The 19762-nt window shown below is 39.6% G+C and overlaps 2 protein-coding genes across 3 annotated transcripts in view; both read right to left on the bottom strand.

Annotated features, from left to right (window-relative positions):
• LOC121496031 (zinc finger protein 197) overlaps positions 1–19762 on the bottom strand; it is a 72643-nt gene that overhangs the window by 46750 nt on the left and 6131 nt on the right. Inside the window, exons 1-2 of one of the 2 annotated variants that reach the window (XM_041764216.1) lie at positions 6717–6851; positions 294–771 (exon numbers count right to left, since the gene is read on the bottom strand). In XM_041764216.1, the coding sequence (XP_041620150.1) occupies positions 294–692 (399 nt within the window). In that variant the 5' untranslated portion in view covers positions 693–771; positions 6717–6851. Of the gene's footprint in view, positions 1–293; positions 772–6716; positions 6852–19762 lie in introns of those variants that run through there. The other variant, XM_041764213.1, reaches the window with a different exon arrangement.
• LOC121496032 (interleukin-1 receptor accessory protein-like) lies at positions 12393–14089 on the bottom strand. Its single transcript, XM_041764217.1, has one exon. The coding sequence runs from the start codon at positions 13962–13964 to the stop codon at positions 12882–12884; it is 1083 nt and encodes a 360-aa protein (XP_041620151.1). The 5' UTR covers positions 13965–14089; the 3' UTR covers positions 12393–12881.

Genomic DNA, 19762 nt, shown 5'->3' with positions numbered 1-19762 from the left:
TGTTCTTCAGGTTATTGAACCAAACTCAGCATTAGCAAGCATCACCAGATGAACAAAGTGCAGTCAATGCCTTTTTGCTAATTCTCAATTAGGAACAAGACACCAATCATAAATCCATTTCTCTGTAGATATTCTATGATCTGAAATAGCTCATGAACCTGCTGTAATAAGCATTAGGGTTGCTAATGTGCTAATTATTTATGAAAATTATGGGATCAGCCTCCAGCCCAGCTCACCCTGCCTTAATTCTCTCCTTCCTTCCATCCCAAATCTCTCCCCTCCCCCTTTCTCACTTTTAATGCTGGTCCATCAAGGTCTTTCTGTAGCTCCTCTACCAAGGCCACGGCCTCCTCACAGCTCCCAGGACGATGGATCTGCACCCAGGTCCGAATCTCCCCAGGAAGGATGCTCAGGAACTGCTCCAGGACCAGCAACTCCAGGATCTGGGCCTTGGTACGTGCTTCTGGCCTCAGCCAACGACGACAGAGCTCCCGGAGCCGGCTCAGTGCTTCCTGGGGTCCAGAGGTCTCATGATAACGTAACTGTCTAAAGTGCAGGTGGGAGGTCTCCCAAACAGAGGAGCTGCTTCCTTGGAAGCTGGTTCCCCATTTCCAGGTATCATCCTTCCCTTTAACAAGACCCTCTTGTCTCAGAGCACTGTGGGCCCAATTTTCTCTTGTCATTGCTGTCATTTAAGAAAGACTTCTCTCCAGGCCCTCTCAATCCTTGCTTGATTTCTTCCTTAAAGCTTGGAGAACATTATCTAGAAGACTTCAAGAAATCATTCATAAAGTTAACCCAAAGCAATAAATAACCAAGATTTCCAGACCCCAGTCAGTTTCCAGTGATGAAGAGAACCTCCCTAAATGCAAGGTTCTAGGTTTTAGGCATTGCCTACTCTGACAGAAGCCCCTGCCCAAAGCTCTAAGGACACAGACACTCATGTTACCCAGATCACTGCTGTAACCAAAGACATGAAATCCCGTTAGTCTTTATTCACAGTGTCTCCTCCACATAATAATAATAAATCTTTTAACTACCACTCTAACAACGGGCATCCAGGCTTCTCCTGTGCAACCCTGAACAAGTTACTTCACTTTTGAGTCTCAGTTTCTTAACCTGCAGAACAGGGGTAATAATACGTCCTATCTTACTGCCTTGTGAAAGAACTGGATATCTACATACAAGCTTTGAACAGTGCTTGGTATATGCACTCAAAGGTTAATTATTATCTTTCTGTAACTCTTTTCTATGGTCTGTATGGTCAACAAGTAAGGTCTTAAACCTGATACACGAGACAAAACCCTAACACCCTCTCAATTGACAAAGAAAGGTTGAACTAAGTTAGCTTGAATATACATGCTTTGAATTCTCTGAAAATTGTTCTTTATATTAATCAAAATATTTAGATAAATTTAGGGCAGCCCGGGTGGCTCAGTGGTTTAGCGCTGCCTTCAGCACAGGGCGTGATCCCGGAGTTCTGGGATCAAGTCCCATGTCGGGCTCCCTGCATGGAGCCTGCTTCTCTCCCTCTGCCTGTGTCTCTGTCTCTTTCTCTCTCTCATGAATAAAAAAAAAAAAAAAAGAATTTAGATAAATTTGACTTTTAATATACAAAACTTAGGCTTGTGGCTCTCTAAAATCTTTTTTTAGGAATGACATTTATTTTTCTAATTACAAAACATAAAATTAATAAAATCAGGAAAAACTTACAAAACCAGAGAATAATCATTACTATTGTTCTGTACTATGTTCTGATCATTTTGGATCACAAGATAGATTGGAACCAACAGTACAGCTCTGTACCTTGACATGTTGTCTTTTAACTGTAATATTATATAGTCTTCATCACTATTTTAAGAGCATATGAGCCCATTCATTACTTAGGTAGTACCCTGTTATTAGATATTTAAATTATTTATAACTTCCTCCTATTATATAAATTAGGCCACAATGACTATCTTTGCTAATGAATTTTTGGTTACATCTCTGCTTATTTTTTTAGGAAAAATTCCCAGAAAAAAAAAATTGTTGGGCTGGAAGGTACAAATAGTTCTGTTTTTTTTATTTTTTTGTTTGTTTTGGGTTTTTTAGATTTATTTATTTATTCATTCATTCATGATAGACACAGAAAGAAAGGCAGAGACACTGGCAGAGGGAGAAGCAGGTTCTGTGCAGGGAGCCCAACATGGGACTTGATTCTGGGTCTCCGGGACCAGGGTCCGGGTTGAAAGCGGCGCCAAACCGCTGAGCCACCCAGGCTGCCCCATGGAAGGTACAAATAGTTTTAACCTTTTGAGATTATAACAGTTATATCACTGTCAATGACATATGAAAGCACCTTCACTAATTTAACACTTGGACTTTTACGGAGCATGTTTATAGCTAGTAGAGGAGGCAGAAATATAAACACAATTTCAATATAATATACAAATAAAATTAATAGGTCATACAAGCACAGTAAGAATTCATAGAAGGTTATTTTGGATTAGACTCTAAAGAAAAATAAAAAGACCATTGGGCTATCAGGCAAGCCATTCCAGGACGAAAGAACTATATTTTCAAAAGTATGGGAATGACAGCACACACAGCTCTATTAGAAATGTGCTAAAAAAAAAAAAAAAAAAAAAGAGAGAGAGAGAGAGAGAGAGAGAAAGAAAGAAAAAAGCTCTGTAAACCAGAGAAAGGAAGTAAATTCTGGAGGTAAGGACATAGGAGTAGAGTCAAGAGATAAACAGAAGTCAAATTCTAAAGGCTCTCAAGAGGCAGTGGAAGAGGGTGGTCAGGTACTGTTTGTGATAAGCAACCAGTAAAGACATTTTATTTTATATTTATCCTAGCTATGTTTTTAAATAGGTAATATTAGTTCAAAATTTATAATTGGGATGCAAAAAAAAAACTGGGATGCGGGGTGGCTCAGTCGGTTAAGCATCTGCCTTCAGCTCAGGTCATGATCTCAGGGTCCGGGGATGGAGCCTCATGTCAAACTTGAGTCTGCTTCTCCCTCTCCCTCTGGTCCTCCCCCAACTCCTGCTCTCTAATAAATAAAATCTTTAAAGAAAAAAGAAAAATTATAAAATGCATACTGTGTAAAGTTTCCCTCTCCCCATTAGTTTCTTACTATCTTTCCAACTATTTATGTTTACACAATTAAGTATAATATGTATTGCTTTGTATCTTTTCCCCCCCATAAATGGTAGAACACCATGAATCGCATATTGCGTCTTTTTTTCCTCAACACTCTATCTTAGGGCTGTCTGGCTGGGTCAGTCAGTGCAGCATGTGACTCTTGATTGTCACAGTTGTGAATTCGAGCCCCACACTGAGTGTAGAGATTATTTAAAAATCAAATCATAAAAAAAAAAGAAAATGTATCTTAGAGATTTTTCCTGTCACACATAACCCCTCCTTACTGTAGTATAATTTATTTACCTACTCCATCATAGATGGGCAGGTAAATCTCATCTTTTCTTATTAAAAACAATATTATCATGAAAAACCTTGAGCATACATCAATTAGCATGTGTGCAGGCACAGACTTGAAAAGTTCCTCAAAGAATTGCTGGATCAAATTTATATGATTATATATATACACACACATAAATATTTTATATATACATACACACACATATATATGTATGTATGTATATATATACACACACGTATTAGATTTGATACAGAGCATGTGTACATGAGCAGGGGGAGGGGCAGAGAGGAGATGCTGAAGCTGACTCTCCACTTAGCAGAAAACCTGACATGGGGCTCAAACATAGGACCCTGAGATCATGACTTTCGCAGAAATCAGATGCCCAGCTGACGGAGCTACCCAGATGCCCCATGACTTTATAATTTTGATATTGCCTAATTACTCCTTCTTTGGGCCTGGATGAATTTACAATTTACACTCCAAGAATGAGCAGTATGGGAGTGCCTTTCTCCTTACTCCTTCACCAAATCTAACTTGGATTTTGAGTGAATGAGAGTATTTTTATGAGTCATTTATATTTTATTTTCTGTTAACTATTCATATCTTTTGCTCATGTTTCTATTGGAATGTTTGGTCTTGTTAATGTGCAACTCTTTACATTATAAGAAAATTAGTCCTTTGTTATTACAATGAGACGTGGCAAATTTTTTCTTTTTGTCATGTCTCTGCCATGTATCTCATGTGATTTTATCTTATCTGTATTTGTTTTGCCATACAACCAATCTCTTTCTAATGGCTCTAGGTTTTGTGTCACAGTTAGAAAGGCCTTTCTAACTCTAGGCATGAATTAAGTATTAACTAACAGGGTCAAAAATCTATAATGGGAGGGATGATGGGAGAGGGAAGACTGGATCTCAGGAAGGCCAGGAAAGTTTTTACAGAGGTCTAAACAAATGATTAAGTTCTAAACTAAGTAGCAATAGGAATAAAATAATTGAGAAAACCTGAGGAATCCTTCGTAATTGATCTGGGGACTACGGAAAGAACTTTCAAAAAGGATTTCTATCCCATGTTCACAGACAGAAAGATTCAATATTGCCAAGGTGCCAGTTCTTTCCTATTTATAGTTCAACGCAATTTCCATTACAATATCAAGTTATTTTGTGGATACCGACAAACTCACTCTTAAGTTTATATGAGGCAAAAGACCCAGAATAGTCAACAGGACATTGAAGGACAATAAAAAAGTTAAAAGGACTGATACCACACAACGTAAAGAATTATGATAAAACTATAGTAATTAAGATAGTGTGGTATTGGTGAAATAATAGACAAATTAATGAAACAGAATAGAGAGCCCAGAAACAAATCCACGTAAATATAGCAACTGTTATTGATAAAGGAGCAAAGGCAATATAGTGGAACAAAGAGAGTCTTTTTGACAAACAGTGCCAAGACACTATAACTGGACATCCACATGCAAAATAACAAAAAACAAAACAAAACAAAAAAAAAACCTAGACACAAATCTTCCACCCTTCACAAAAATTAAATCAAAATGGGTCTCAATGTGAAATGCAAAACTATAAAACTCATAAAAGATAACAAGGGAAAACCTAAATGATCTTGGGTATGGTGATAACTTTTTAGATACAACACAAAGATGTAATTCATGAAAAAAAAAAACAGTAAGCTGGACTTTGATAGAATTTTAAAAATTCTGCTGTGTGAAAAACACTGTTCAGAGCTTGAGAAGGCAAGCCACAAGCTGAGAAAAATATTTGCAAAAGACACGCATGTCTGATAAAGAACTGTTATCCCTTGTGTACTTCATATGCAAAGAACTCTTAATACTCAACAATAAGAAAACAACTCAATTTAAAAATAGCCCAAAGACTTTAAGACACCTCACCGTGGACGCCTGGGTGGCTCTGTGGTTGAGTGTCTGCCTTTGGATCAGGTCATGATCCTGGGGTCCTGCATCAGGCTTCATGTGGGGAACTGGGTTCTCCCTCTGCCTGTGTTTCTGCCTGTGTCTTTCACAAGTAAATCAATACAAATCTTAAAACAAAACAAAACAAAACAAAACAGACACCTTACCAAAAAAGATGTACAGGTTCTAAACAAGAACACGAAGAGATGGTTCACATCACGTCATCAGGGAAATGCAAATTAAAACAACAAGGTATTGCCACACACCTATTAAGATGGCCAAAATCCAGAAGACTGACAAAACCAAATGCTGGTGAGGATGTGAAGCAACAGGAACTCTCACTCATCACTGGTGGAAATGCAAAATGGTACAGCGAACTTTGGAAGATAGGTTGGCATTTCTTGCAAAACTAAACCACTCTTTTCCACACAATCTAGCAATTGCGCTCCTTGATATTTATTAAAAGGTCAAAAACAAATGTCCATACAAAATCTGCACACAGATGTTTATAGCAGCATTATGCATTAACTGTCAAAATATAGAGCCAACCAAACCAACCTAAAGACTTTTTAAGGCCAAACAACATCCATTCTAAAGTAATAGTTTCCAAACACTAGTTCATTATAAAGATTTAATCTGGCAAATTGTAAAATGAAAAATACAGTAATCGTACATAACCCCTGACAGAGGTCTGCAATAACCTTTCTTGCAAAGAATGGCTTTCATTCTGAGTTTACAGAGCCAGGACTTAGCATTAAAATATGCTCCCTTGGGGCACCTGGGTGGCTCATGGCTCAGATGGTTGAGTGTCGGCCTCAGGCTCAGGTCCGGATCTCCAGGCGCTGGGCTCCAGCTCCAAGTCCCACGCCCTACTCAGCGGGGGGTCGGCTTCTCCCCCCCTCCGCCTCAGCCTCCCTGCCTGTGCTGTCTCTCTCAAATGAATAAAAAATTATACTCCCTTAAGTAATGGTGGTATGAGTGACGTTAAGTTTGCTTCTTAAATATCATGCGAAATTAAAAGATGGGCATTATTCCATCCCCAGGAGTCTGGTTGTCATCGCTCTAGGAACGTCGCAAGCGGCCTCCCTAAGTCCCTGAAGAGAAGCAGAAGGCCTGCTCCTGAGGCGGCTCTCCTCCAGCCCGACCCCAGCGCACCCGCGGCGCGGCGCTGAGGGGCCGTCTTCACCACTGCCCCAGGCCGGCACCTGCGCAGGTCAGGGCCAGGCGCCTACCCCACTCCGAGCTGGCGGGCACCGCGCCGGGAGCCAGCACCGCCCGAGGGAGCTCCAGGCCGCCCTCCGCGCCACCCCACCCCACCCCACCCGACCCGAGCCCACCGCAGCCCACCGCGCTCACCGGAATTCCCACTGTGCCTTTGGCTCTGGGCACTGCCGCCCGGCCGCGGGGACGCCGACAGAGGACACAAAAACCCCAGGCGAAGGCAGCCGCGGCTCGGAGCAATGGCCGACCCGCAGGCACCGCGACTTCCGGCGCCGCCACTTCCGGCGTCTTACCAGCCCCGCCCCGCCCCGCCCCGTCCCCCGCCCCGCCCCCCGCTCCCCGCTCCTGGCGGAGCCTCGTCTCTGCGATTCCTTGTTTTGGCCTGAGCAGGCGGGACTGGCCGAGCTTCCCAGCCCTGGGGTTTTCCTCCTCCCAACCGAGGGGTGGGAGCTGTGGCACTGCAGACTTGGAGGATGCATCGGTGACTAGCAGGGCCCGGCCCCCAGGACGCTGGATCACCTCCTGAAGGAGTTGCACCGACTATCTTCACCTGGACCGCCTGGACTTCTACAGAGAGGGTCGTGGCCCTTGAGCACCCTGCTCCGGCGAGGCCCAAAGGCGGTAGTCCTGAAGTCAGTCTAGTAGTTCCTAGCCTTAGGAGTGGCTGGGAATGGGATCCCGAGGGGGCCCAGCGGTTTAGCGCCTGCCTTTGGCCCTGGGGTCCTGGGATGGAGTCCCACATCGGGTTCCCTGCATGGAGCCTACATCTCCCTCTGCCTGTCTCTCATGAATAAATAAATAAAATCTTAAAAAAAAAAAAAAAATGAAGTGGCTGGGAAGCAGAGCAAAATGTAACTGAGGCCTTTCATATTGCAACACATTGTGCAGATACTTTTCTTTCGGGTACTGGAAAATAATGGAAGTCGTTACTACACAGATGAAGGGATTATTTCTAAACACTAAATTCTTTGAGTCAAATATTAAAAGCAGCTTTTGCTTGTTACCAGAAGATGCCATCTGTGCTCTCTACCACAGTCCTCTCTGCCTACCTGTGATTTTTGTGCAACTCTTGAGGAATGGTTCTATCCACCCTGACAGCCTTCCATCTCTAGTGTGCATTGTGACATCTCAGTCTGTTTTGCCTCTGGGCTTGCTCTGCCAGCCCTGTCTCAGGAACTGCCTGGAAGAAGTGGGTGAGAATAACAGCCTCAAGAGCAACGCTAAAAGAATGACAAATAGCAATTAGTGCATAAATGCCCAAGCTTCCTGTGCTTTGACAGCAAATTCTCAGCTCTGTCCTACATGATTCTTAGGGGGCCCCAAGTGACATTGAGCCTTAGTTGCTCACAGTGGAACCACTCAATAACTCACACTTTATTGGCTTTTCCTCTGTTGCCCATCTTAGTCTTCCTGCTCCCTCCCTTCTGCTTCTTGGGATCACCTCCCAAATAACCTATCTACCCCTAAGTCCTTGTGGCATTAGGTAGGCTCTGCTTTTGGAGAAACCTAAACTTACAATCAACATCTTAGATTCAAATAAGAGTTTGTCCCTCCACAATGCCCAATTTTGTGAACGCCCATGTATCAGTCTGATTGGAGACTAATTATTTTGTTCCAGAGGATCCAGGAGCCAATTCTTTAACTTCAAAGTTAGACAGGACTTTACACAGTGACACATATTAGCAAGCTTTATTAACACATCTCATCCTCCTGAATGATACAGTAATGAGGAAAAGGAAGCATCCCTGGTCAAAGAGGGGTCTATGGTTAAAATTTCTTACCATTATGAGAAGGGATCCAAGCCCAACCAGTTAGAAGACACTGTGAGAAACAGGTTCTTGTGGAGAATGCACCCTCATGAATAGCAGTCTGGGAGCCTCAACAACAAAAATAAATGAATCTTTAGGCCAGTGTTGCACTGTGAATGTAACTTAGTTGCTCCATATATGTTGGTTTTCTCTCTACTTTTCTCACTGCTGCTCAACTGTGAAGAATCTTCTGTCCCTCAAATAAGTTCTTTATTTCAGTTTCTGTTCAAGTAAATCATACTTTATTTGCTGTGGCTCCTAACGGCTTAGCTTCTTTCCATACATCATTTCATCTTCAGTTCCTACTTTTTTTTTTAAAGATTTTATTTATTTATTCATGAGAGACACAGAAAGGGAGAGAGAGAGAGAGAGAGAGAGAGGCAGAGACACAGGCAGAGGGAGACACAGGCTCCACACAGGGAGCCTGATATGGGACTCGATCCTGGGTCTCCAGGATCACACCCTGGGCTGAAGATGGCGCTAAACCGCTGAGCCACCCAGGCTGCCCTCAGTTCCTACTTTTAACTGTCTTATTTTTGCTCTACTTCTGATTCAGAATTTCCATAGAGAGGTATTCCAGTTGGCTCAGTCATTAAATATCTGTTTGGGCAGAGCTTCGCCCCCTCCCCACCACACACACACACAAGTCATAGCAGAAGCTGATAATTAGCCTAGAGATAAGTTATACATGGATCTAGTGCCTGGCTCTGGTCCTATCACCTGTGGTTCATTATGGAATAAGTAGGGTCACTTGACAAAAAGTATGGTTACCCCAGCTTCCCCTCAGCCAAAACTGGATCAGGAAAGCCTTCTGGAAGAGGCCTTTAGGCAAGGTAGATTCTGTGTTTGACTAGACAAGGACAGTAATCAACTACGGAGAAGGTGGGCTTAACAGTCAAGGATTCAGATATCTTCAACTTCTCACATACTAAAATGCAAAACAGTATGTGGCCCTGGTTAAAACTTGATGAAAGGAATCAACATTTTCATGTTTCATAACCATTACCATGATTACTCTGTAATCTCCCATATTTGACTTGAGGTGCTTGCTTCCTCTTTGTCTCCCCAACAACATCTTCTGTGAGAGCCGTGGTACTACATGATATCATGGTTGGAAAGGACCTTAGAGTTAATCATTTTACTAAGGAGCTTACTTCTGTAAGATCACGCACCACAACCTTGTCTCTTGCTTTTCAATTGCCCTTCTAACTTGACCATGATGGTTCAACATTTGTCTGTCCTGATATCTCTTCTACTCCCTGAATTGATCAACATTCCCTTTTCTATTTTTTTCTGTCCCTGAAGAAAAAAAAATGAGCTCTTTCCAATTTTCCCTCTTGTTCTCAATGTGTCACTTCATTCCTTACCAATAATGTGAAGGTTTTTGTTTTTGTTTAGAAGTATAGGTTTCTCGATGATTCTGTTTCCACCACAGGACAAAAAGTAGCCTTTTGGCAGCAGATGAGAACTGGATGCAGAGTTCACAATTGGCTCCAAAGAAGGAAATTTCTAAAAGGTCAGAATCATCTAATGGTACATCAGGAGGACTCTGTGACATGGTTCCTGGGGGATCAGAAGCAGCTAGATGCCCATAAAGATATTCTAGAGAAACTAGAAGCCAACTCTCACATTAAGAAGGAAGTAGACTGGAAAGTGATTCTTGGAAGTAATGGACAAGGAATCTTAAGAACACAAAAATATGGATTTGCTGAATATAAAGAACCTTGGGAACATCCTAATATTCCTTCTGAGCATCAAGGAGTTCTGAAGGTGCAGAAACTCTATGGGGTGAATGTGGCAAATCTGTTAAGCAGAACTCACCCCTTAGTGGGCATTAGACAATCCACACTGAAAAGAAACTATGAATGTAATGAGTGTGGTAAAATTATCAGGCAGAAATTTACATCTAATGTATTTTTTATCTCAGACATTGTAATTTTCATGTTCAGAAGTTCAGTTTGGGTCTTTTTAATTTCTTCTATGTCTGAAAGTTCTATCTTTCCTCTAGATTTTTGATTATGTGATTTATAGTTATAACCGTTTTAATATCCTTGATGGTTGATTCTAATACCTGTATCAGTTCCGGGTCAGTTTTGATTGATTGATTTTTGTGTGTAAATACAGGTTGTATTTCCTGTTGTTTGCATGCCTGGTAATAAGTGTATGCTATATATTTTGAATTTTATTTTGTTGAGGGATGGGTATATTTTGTTCCTATAAACATTCTTGAGGGTTTTTTAGTTTTGTTTTGTTTTTTAGAGAGTGTTGCAGTTAAGTTGCATTATGGTCAGAGAACATACTTTAGTATTTCAATCCTTTTAAAAGTATTGACATTCGTTTTATGGCCTACTATATGGTCTATCCTGGGGAATGTTCTGTGTGAACTTGAGAGAAATGTATATTTTGCTGTCCTTAGATGGAGTGTCCTAAAGTTGTATGTTAAGTCTCTTTGCATAAAGTGTTCAAGTCCTCCATTTCCTAGTTGATCTTCCCTGATTTTTCTTTTTAAATTCATTTTGCCAACATATAGTATATCATTAGTTTTAGTAATGTATTAGTATTTAATAATTCATCAGTTGCATCTAACACCCAGTACTCATCACATCACGTGCCCTCCTTAATGCCCATCATCCAATTACCCCATCCCCCAACCTGCTCCCCTTCAGCAACCCTCAGTTGGTTTCCCAGAGTTAAGAGTCTCACATGGTTTGTCTCCTTCTCTGATTTTTCCCCATTCAGTTTTCCCTCCCTCCCTATGTTCCTGTACACTATACACTATTTCTTATAGTCCACATATGAATGAAACCATAGAATTCTCTTTTTCTGATCAATTTATTTATACTTAGCATAATACCTGCAGTTCCATCTATTCCTGAAAATTAGGTTTCCAACTAATTAAAGTGTCTATTTCTTTTTTCGTTCCTATCAGTTTTTCCTTCATATATTTTGGGAGTCTTTTATTAGATGCATATATAATTGTTTTATCTTCCTGATGGATTAACTCATCTCATTTTATATCATTATGAGATGTGCCTCTTCATCTTTAATGACCTTTTTCCTGTTGCAAAGTCTATTTTGTCTGTTATTAGTACAGCCATTCCAGTTTTCTTATGATTGCTCTTTGCATGATAGATATTTTTCTATCCTTTTACATTTAATCTATTTGTATCTTTGAAACTAAAGTGGGTCTCCTATAGAAATATATACATCCTATAGAATATATGTATATATAGAAATATATACATCCTATAGAAATATATACATCTTTATCCAGTCTAATTTCTCTCCTTTTTTATTTGATTGCTTAACCCATTCATATTCAATGTCATTATTGGTGTGTACTCTATTTATCCAAGGGATACAAAAATAGTGTTTTGAAGGGGCATATGCACCCCAATGTTTATAACAGCAACGTTCACAATAGCCAAAATATGGAAAAAGTACATCAATAGATGAATGGATAAGAAGTGTATTACGAAAAAAAAAAAAAAGAAGTGTATTACGTATATATACAATGGAACATTACATCAAAAAGAATGAAATCTTGCCATTTGCAACACTGTGGATTGAACTAGAGAGTATTATGCTAAGCAAAACAAGTCAGTCAGAAAACAAATACCATATGATTTCACTCATATGTGGAATATCAGAAACAAAACAGATGAATATAGGGGAAGGGAAGGAAAAATAAAAACAGAGAGGGAGGCAAACCATAAGAGCCTCTTTTTTTTTTTTTTTTTTTTTTTCAGTAGCAATAGCTCACACAAGAGAGCTTTATCATTTTTATTTATTGTAGAAAAAATTAGTAATATCAACATGGAAATCCTTTTACATTATTTTAAGTCACAGTTTAAATAATTTTCATTTTAGCAATTGTGGCTAGTGGTATATTATAAATCTGTTTGAATACTGGTACAAAGTATTTAAAATGATTATTTTAAAATGATATTTTTGAGAAGAAATATTTTATATTTTACTCAACTACTTGACTATAATTAGATGGTTGCTATTTATAATGCTTCTTTATTATAGATAATGCTTCTAAGAATAGTGATGGGTACATAATTCTCTTTCTGTTATTTGTTCAGGAAAAATTCCAAAAGTATTAAGTCATATAGTACGGCCATTTTTATGACCCTTGAACTCTGCCATCAATGATTTCTAAAAGAGTCTTTACAATCCACCAATTATATATGACTCTACCAGTTTTATTATATCTTTGGTAGCATTAAATGTTTTATTTTTCATTTTTCATGACTGTACTGATGTAAAATTATGGCTTATTTTCATAATCATATAAGTTTTTTGGCCATATTTGGGCACTAAGTTACTAAAAGCATAAGAAACAATATTTTGAGTGTCTTTACATAGCTGGAAATTTGCCCTTAAGGTTTTCAGTTCATCTTTGATTCATTACTATGTGCCAGATGTGCTAGGTGCTGGACCACTCTCTTCTCATTTTCCTTATTCACCACAATGTTACATTTGGAGTTCACAGACTCATCTGCTGAGTGCATCCATTACCTTTCTGCTTCACCTTGGCTGCTTTGTCAACCTCTCCTTTGGCATTTCTAGCATGACAGACATAGTTGCGCTTGAGATCCTCAGCAGAAACTTTTTTGATGTTCAAAATCTGAGTTCTCATTTCATCTTCGGTTGCAGTCAAACTTACACTTTCATTAACAGTTACATCAATACTGGTGTCGTCTGGCTTTTTTCCGTCAATGGTCCACCAAACCTCATTGCGGGCGTCCTTCAGGAAAGTAAAATAGACTGTACAGGGGATGAGTAGCTCCTCTCCCGGTTCTTTCTCGTAGACCACAAGATCATTGGGTGAATAGATCTGAGGAGGCAATGCATCTTTTGGAGAGCCTACCACCTTTACAGTCAGAGTCCTAGTCAGATGGAAGATACGCCCATTTTCTGGATATGTAACAACGCACGTGTAATCTCCATTGTTTGAAACCAAGGCTATAAGAAAACTCAAGTTCATGCCTTCAGGTATCACATTATTAAAATTTTTTATTTTCTTACAGCCCATGTACCAAGTGATAGTTGGTTTGACAGTGGGAGGAAAGAATCCATCTACATTTGGACATGTGATCTTCTGAACACCGTACTCTATATACAGTCTATGCAGTGGGAGTTTCATGGAGGAATTGAAGCAGCTGTCTTTCTGAACCACTTCCAGGGGAAATGCAACTTTGCTGCAATATGTAGTGTTCCTTAACATGCAGGTATAGTTGCCCGTGTCATTGAGGAGGGTGGGTCGGAACCAGAGCACATCTTTCTCCTTACTAATGCGGTTGTCAGGGAGGCGGAAGTTAATTGGCTCCTCCAGGTCCCGGTCCTGCCTCGTCCAATACCAGATCAGAGTAAGGCCAGCTGAATGGGCTGTGCTGTAGTTGTATTTCAAGAAGTGTTCAAAGAGTGGGCACTTGATGCGAGCTGGCTCATCTTCAAACACTTGGATCTGCCTCATGGTATCTAGTCCCCAGTCATCGCAGCGTTCTGAGGCATCACTCTGCAGGATCCCATAGAAGTAGAGACTCATCACACACCACAGAAGTCCCATCCTTGATAGAAGCGCGAACTCTTCTCACTGTAGCGTTCCAGCTCTTCTCTCTTTAAATCTCAGGCCGAATTCGTAGGTTTTCAGGATGATTGGATGGTTTTCTAGGTAATTTGCTGAGGACAGGTGACCTAGAGACCCTACTCCTCCGCCATCTTGCCCCTCCCTCCCATAAGAGCCTCTTAACTGTAAACAAACTGAGGGTTGCTGGAAGGGAGTGGGGTAGAGGGATGGGGTAACTAGGTGATGGGCATTAAGGAGGGCACTTGATGTCATGAGCAACTGGGTGTTATATGCAACTGATGAATCACTGTATTCTACTCCTGAAACTAATAGTACACTATAAGTAAATTAAATTTAAATTTAAAAAAGGTAATGTTATTATTGGTATAGTTTGATTTATATTTTCCATTTTACTTTTTACTTTTCATACATCTCATGTCTTGTTTCTCTTATCTTCCTTCTTTTGCATTAAGTGAATATTCTAGTATGTTAATTCCCTTAATGATTTTTTTCATTGCAATTTTTACATTATTACTTAGTGGTTGTTCTTTATATCTTAAGCTATGAGAATCTACTTCAGATTTATAGTAACTTCCAGTGAGATACAGAACTGCTGCCTGCATAGCTCTATTTCCTTCCCCCTCTTTATGCTATTATTATCATAATTATTATTTTATGTTATTTTATGTCTTTTAAAGAAGCTGAAAGACAAGAAGTTCATCTTATGGACCCACCCAGGGTTGGTGAGTACAGTTTAAATGACAAGTCCACTCTGAACATTGCAATCTCTCTAAGCCTTTTTTTTTTTTTTTTTTTTTTTTTAAGATTTCCTTTATTTCATGAGAGACACAAAGAGGCAGAGGCAGAGGGAGAAGCAGGCTCCCCTCCGGGACCCTGGTGCAGGACTGGATCCCAGGACCCTAGGATCATCAACTGAGCCAATATTTGTATTTTGGCAGACATTCAACCACTGAACCACCCAGGTGTCCCTCTCTAAGCCTTTAAATTCCTTCCTCCAAATTACAGGGAGATTGGGCATTTCCATTTCATTCACAGGGGACTATCTTTTGGTTTGTATTTCAGCCAATCAACCAAACTATTGGAACCCTTCCTAACTCCGGGAGTTTCCTAATTCAAATGCTAATCTCTTCTGGAAATAACTTCACACATACCCAGAAACAATATCTTAACTATCTGGCATCTCTTAGCCAAGTTCAAAATAGTTAACCATCACGCAATTTATCCCTTTAATTGGTGTAAGAATCTCATCTAATTGATATCATCTTTTTCAATCCTGATACTGGTACTTTGAGTCTCCTCTTTAGTTAATCTTGCTGGAGGTTTATCAAATTTATTGATTTTTTAAAAATAATCATTTTGGCTTTCATTGATTTTCTCTATAGATTTCCTGTTTTTAAGTTTTCCACTGACCTTATTATTTCATTTCTTCTTACTTTGATTCTAATTTGCTCTTATTCTAGTTGCTTAACCTTTCCTCTTTTCTAATACACATTTAGTGCTATAATGTCCCTCTACTGCTTTAACAATGTTCCATAAATTTTGATGTTTTTATTTTCTGAGTCAATTCAAAATGCTTTCTATATATATTTCTTAATTTCATCTTTGGAGTCAAGATTTCATTTGTGTAATTTAGTTTCAAATAGTTGAGGATTTACAGGGATCTTTCTGTTACCAATTCTAATTGAATTCCATGGGGGTATGTTCTGTTGTTGCTGGCTAGTGTTAAATGTCTATTGGTCAAGTTGGTTGGTAGTATTGCTCAGATCTGTATCTTTGTTTTCTATATATTCTATCATTTGAGAAAGATGTATTGAAATCTGCTATGTACGTGGGCTTGTCTATTTCTCCTTACAGTTCTATCAGTTTTTATTCTGTGTATTTTAAAACTGCTTTTAAATATATCAATGTTTAAGATCAGGTACTCTTGATGAATTGACCCCTTTTCATTAGGAAATGACCTGTTTGTGTGTAAAACATATATTTTATTAACTCAGTATGATAGCATGGAAAAAACTAACTTCATTAACTTCTTTTGGATTTACTTGGAATAACTTTATGAGCCCTTTAAGTTTTTTCTTTAATAAATTTATTATTTATTGCTGTTCAATTTGCCAACATATAGAATAACACCCAGTGCTCATCCCATCAAGTGCCCCCCTCAGTGCCCGTCATCCAGTCACCCCCACCCCCCGCCCACCTCCCCTTCCACCACCCCTAGTTCGTTTCCCAGAGTTAGGAGTATGAGCACTTTAGATGCTGTAAACTTTCCATTATCAAATAGCTTTTTAAAATATATAATTACACATATGTTCATAGCATACATAAGATGGAATTTTTTTTTCATAAGATGGAATTAAGCTGCAATCAGTCGTATTTATTTTTCTTTTTTAAACTTTTTTTTGGGGAAAATAACAGGAAATTAAAAAGTACAGTGAATTCCTATGTATCTTTCACCCAGCTTCGTCCAATGGTCACATCTTGCATAACTAGAGCACAATATCTATCAATTCAACCAGGAAATTGAATGGTACAATCCACAGAGCTTATTCAGGTTCCCCAACTTTGGATATGCTAATTGGTGGGTATATAATTCTATGCAATTTTATCTTTTTATTAATAACTAAAACTTTTTTTTTTTAAAGATTCTATTTATTCACTCATGAGAGACATACAGAGAGAAGCAGAGACATAGGCAGAGAGAGAAACAGGCTCCATGCAGGGAGCCAATCCCAGGTCCCCAGGATCACAACCTGAATGGAAGGCAGAGGCTAAACCACCGAGCCACCCGGGTGTGTCCCTGTTTTGTTATTTTTTTTTAATTTTTATTTATTTATGATAGTCACAGAGAGAGAGAGAGAGGCAGAGACACAGGCAGAGGGAGAAACAGGCTCCATGCACCGGGAGCCCGACGTGGGACTCGATCCCGCGTCTCCAGGATCGCGCCCTGGGCCAAAGGCAGGCGCTAAACCGCTGCGCCACCCAGGGATCCCCGTTTTGTTATTTTAATGATTGCTTTGGGATCTTCATCAGTCTACCTTCAAGTGACATTATACCATTTTCTGTATAGCAGTGGTACTCAACTTACTTAGTAATGGTTCTCCCCTGGGGGCTATATATAGATATTTTTGAAACAACTGAGGTATAGTGATACTGGCATCTAGTGGGTAGAAGCCATGGGTGCTGCTAAGTTTCGTATAATGCACAGGACAGCCCAACACAACAGTCCAAAATGTAAGACAGGGGCATCTGGCTGACTCAAGGAGAAATGCATCCAGCTCTTTATTTCATGGTTTTGAGTTTGAGCTCAAATTGGGTGTAGATAACAAACTTTTTTAAAAAGCTATGCAGGAAGCCTGCTTCTCCCTCTGCCTGTGTCTCTGCTTCTCTCTCTCTCTCTCTCTCTGTGTCTCTCATGAATAAAGATTTTATTTATTTATTTATTTATTTATTTATTTATTTATTTATTTAAGAGAGAGAGAGAGAGAGAGAGAGAGCAAGGCCGAGGGAGAAGCAGGCTCCATGCAGGGAGCCGGAAGTGGAACTCGATCCCGGGTCTCCAGGATCACGCCCTGGGCTGAAGGTGGCACTAAACCGCTGAGCCACCGGGGGTTCCCAATAAATAAAATCTTTAAAAAAAGGAAAGAAAAGAAAGAAAGAAAGAAAAGAAAGAAAAGAAAAGAAAAAAAAGAAAAGAAAAGAAAAGAAAAGAGAAAAAAAAGAAAAGAAAAAAGAAAAGAAACCTGTTGTAATCCCTATCTTTTCCTCTGCACTGTTTTTATAATTTTCTCTTGACTGTTTTTGAGAAATTTGTGATGCACCTTGGAGTAATTTTCTTCAGATTTATTCTAGGTTTATTGCTCTACACTACCGAGGCAAGACCCTTCTGAGTAGTTTACCCAATGCACAAAGGAATTGTGTGTGACTCATGGCAAGACAGTATTTCTTACCTTGTTTCTGTGCCTGGAACTGTTCACTCCAATCCTTTGGAATGTTCCCCCCGCCGCCCCCCTGGCCTTAGATAAGTTTCCTCATATAATGTGTCCATCAGTACTCTGCTGAATATCCTGACCATTCACAGATCTCCAGAAATCTCTGCATAGTTCTCTCTCCTCCAGTACTATCTTGTGAACCCTACCTGCCTTGGTCTTCTTGGATTCTCAGCTCTCTCGTCAACTCAAGAATTTCACCAGACTCCACCAGCTCCCTCTCCCTATGCTACTGCCTGGGGAGGCCTGGGGACTTTTTTTTCTTTTCTTTTCTTTTCTTTCCTTTTTTCTTTTTTCTTTTCTTTTTTTCCTTTCTTTTCTTTATTTTATTATTTTATTTTATTATTTTATTTTATTTTATTTTATTTATTTTATTTTATTTATTTTATTTTATTTATTCATGAGAGACACACACAGAGAGAGGCAGAGACACAGGCAGAGGGAGAAGCAGGCTCCATGCAGGGAGCCTGAGGTGGGACTCAATCCCTGGTCTACCAGGATCACACCCCAGGCTGCAGGCGGCGCTAAACCGCTGCGCCACTGGGGCTGCCCGCCTGGGGACTTTCTTAAGGCAATAAACTGGGGCACATATGGCTCACTTAACTTGTTTCTCTATATCAGAAATCAAAAATCCTTGATTTTTGTTACTGATATCAATAGGACCAAAATCATTGTTTCATATATTTTGTCTGGGATTCTTGTTTCAGGTAGAAATGTAATTCTAGTCCCTCTAACTCTACATGGCCAGAAGAGTCTCTCCTTCAGTTTTATTCATGTTTAAGTATTTTCTCATTTTCATTAAGTTTTCTTCAAACTATGGATTATTTAGAAATGTGTTTACTTTCCAAATGTATGTGGTTTAATTAATCAATTAATTAATTATTAGTTAATAATTGCAGTATGATCAGGGTAGAGGACATTGTGTTGCCCTGTCTGGATTTCCCTGGATTGCCCCCTATCCTTCCACCCAGGAGGGCAGGCTGAAAGCCTTCAATTGTCAGTTCTCTCCAGGAACTATATCCTCAGCTGAAGAAGTCTACCTTACCCAAGATCATGGTTCCCTTTACAGTGGTGTGACAGGGCTTGTACGGAGTGACTGGCTGAATCGGCATATGGGCCCAGACCTCTCTCCTCTGGTCTAGGCACTTCTGATAGTACAGACCCATCTGACTGAGTCTGAAGGAACACAGAGGACTTCTCCTACTACTAGTTTGGTAGTTCTGTGTTCTTGGGTATTAATCCCAAGAACACTCTCTAATAAATTTGCTGTATGTTATCCTTTGTCTATGTATACTTCCTGAAAAACAACCTAAAACAATTAGGTAACTCAGTTTAATTAGATAATTCAGTTTTTAAAAATTCACTAACTTTTAAATAACCATTCAAGAATACTTGGAAATGTGTATACATAATTTTATATTACTTTCTTGGTTTAGAGTTTTCTAAATTTGAACTCTAAATTACCATGAGGATTGACTCATGACTACTAATTATTAGAGGCTTTTATTTTCTACTTAAAGTCCATGACAAAACTCACAAGCTTCCTTGATGTTTTCCTCTGCTCCTGGTTGACCTTTTCCTAATGCACGCTTTCACTGGGAATATAGTACACATCTGGGGTTCTTATGGAAATCTCACTTCCAATTCTCCACCTCTTGCAAGACCACAGATTCAAATTCTGCACTTGCAGCAGGTAAAATCTATGTCCCTTGGTGACCAATATCATCAAACTGCCTCACAGCACCCAAAGTATCATCACCTACTTACCTTTCTGACTTCCACATCCTATTT

This window comes from Vulpes lagopus, chromosome 7, assembly GCF_018345385.1.
Source record: "Vulpes lagopus strain Blue_001 chromosome 7, ASM1834538v1, whole genome shotgun sequence".
NCBI lineage: Eukaryota > Metazoa > Chordata > Mammalia > Carnivora > Canidae > Vulpes > Vulpes lagopus.
Note: the sequence above shows the minus strand (reverse complement) of the source record. Positions and strands in the feature narration are given on the sequence as shown.

Coding starts and splice junctions, on each gene's coding strand:
- LOC121496032 (XM_041764217.1), bottom strand. CDS start 13,964: ATGGGACTTCTGTGGTGTGTGATGAGTCTCTACTTCTATGGGATCCTG.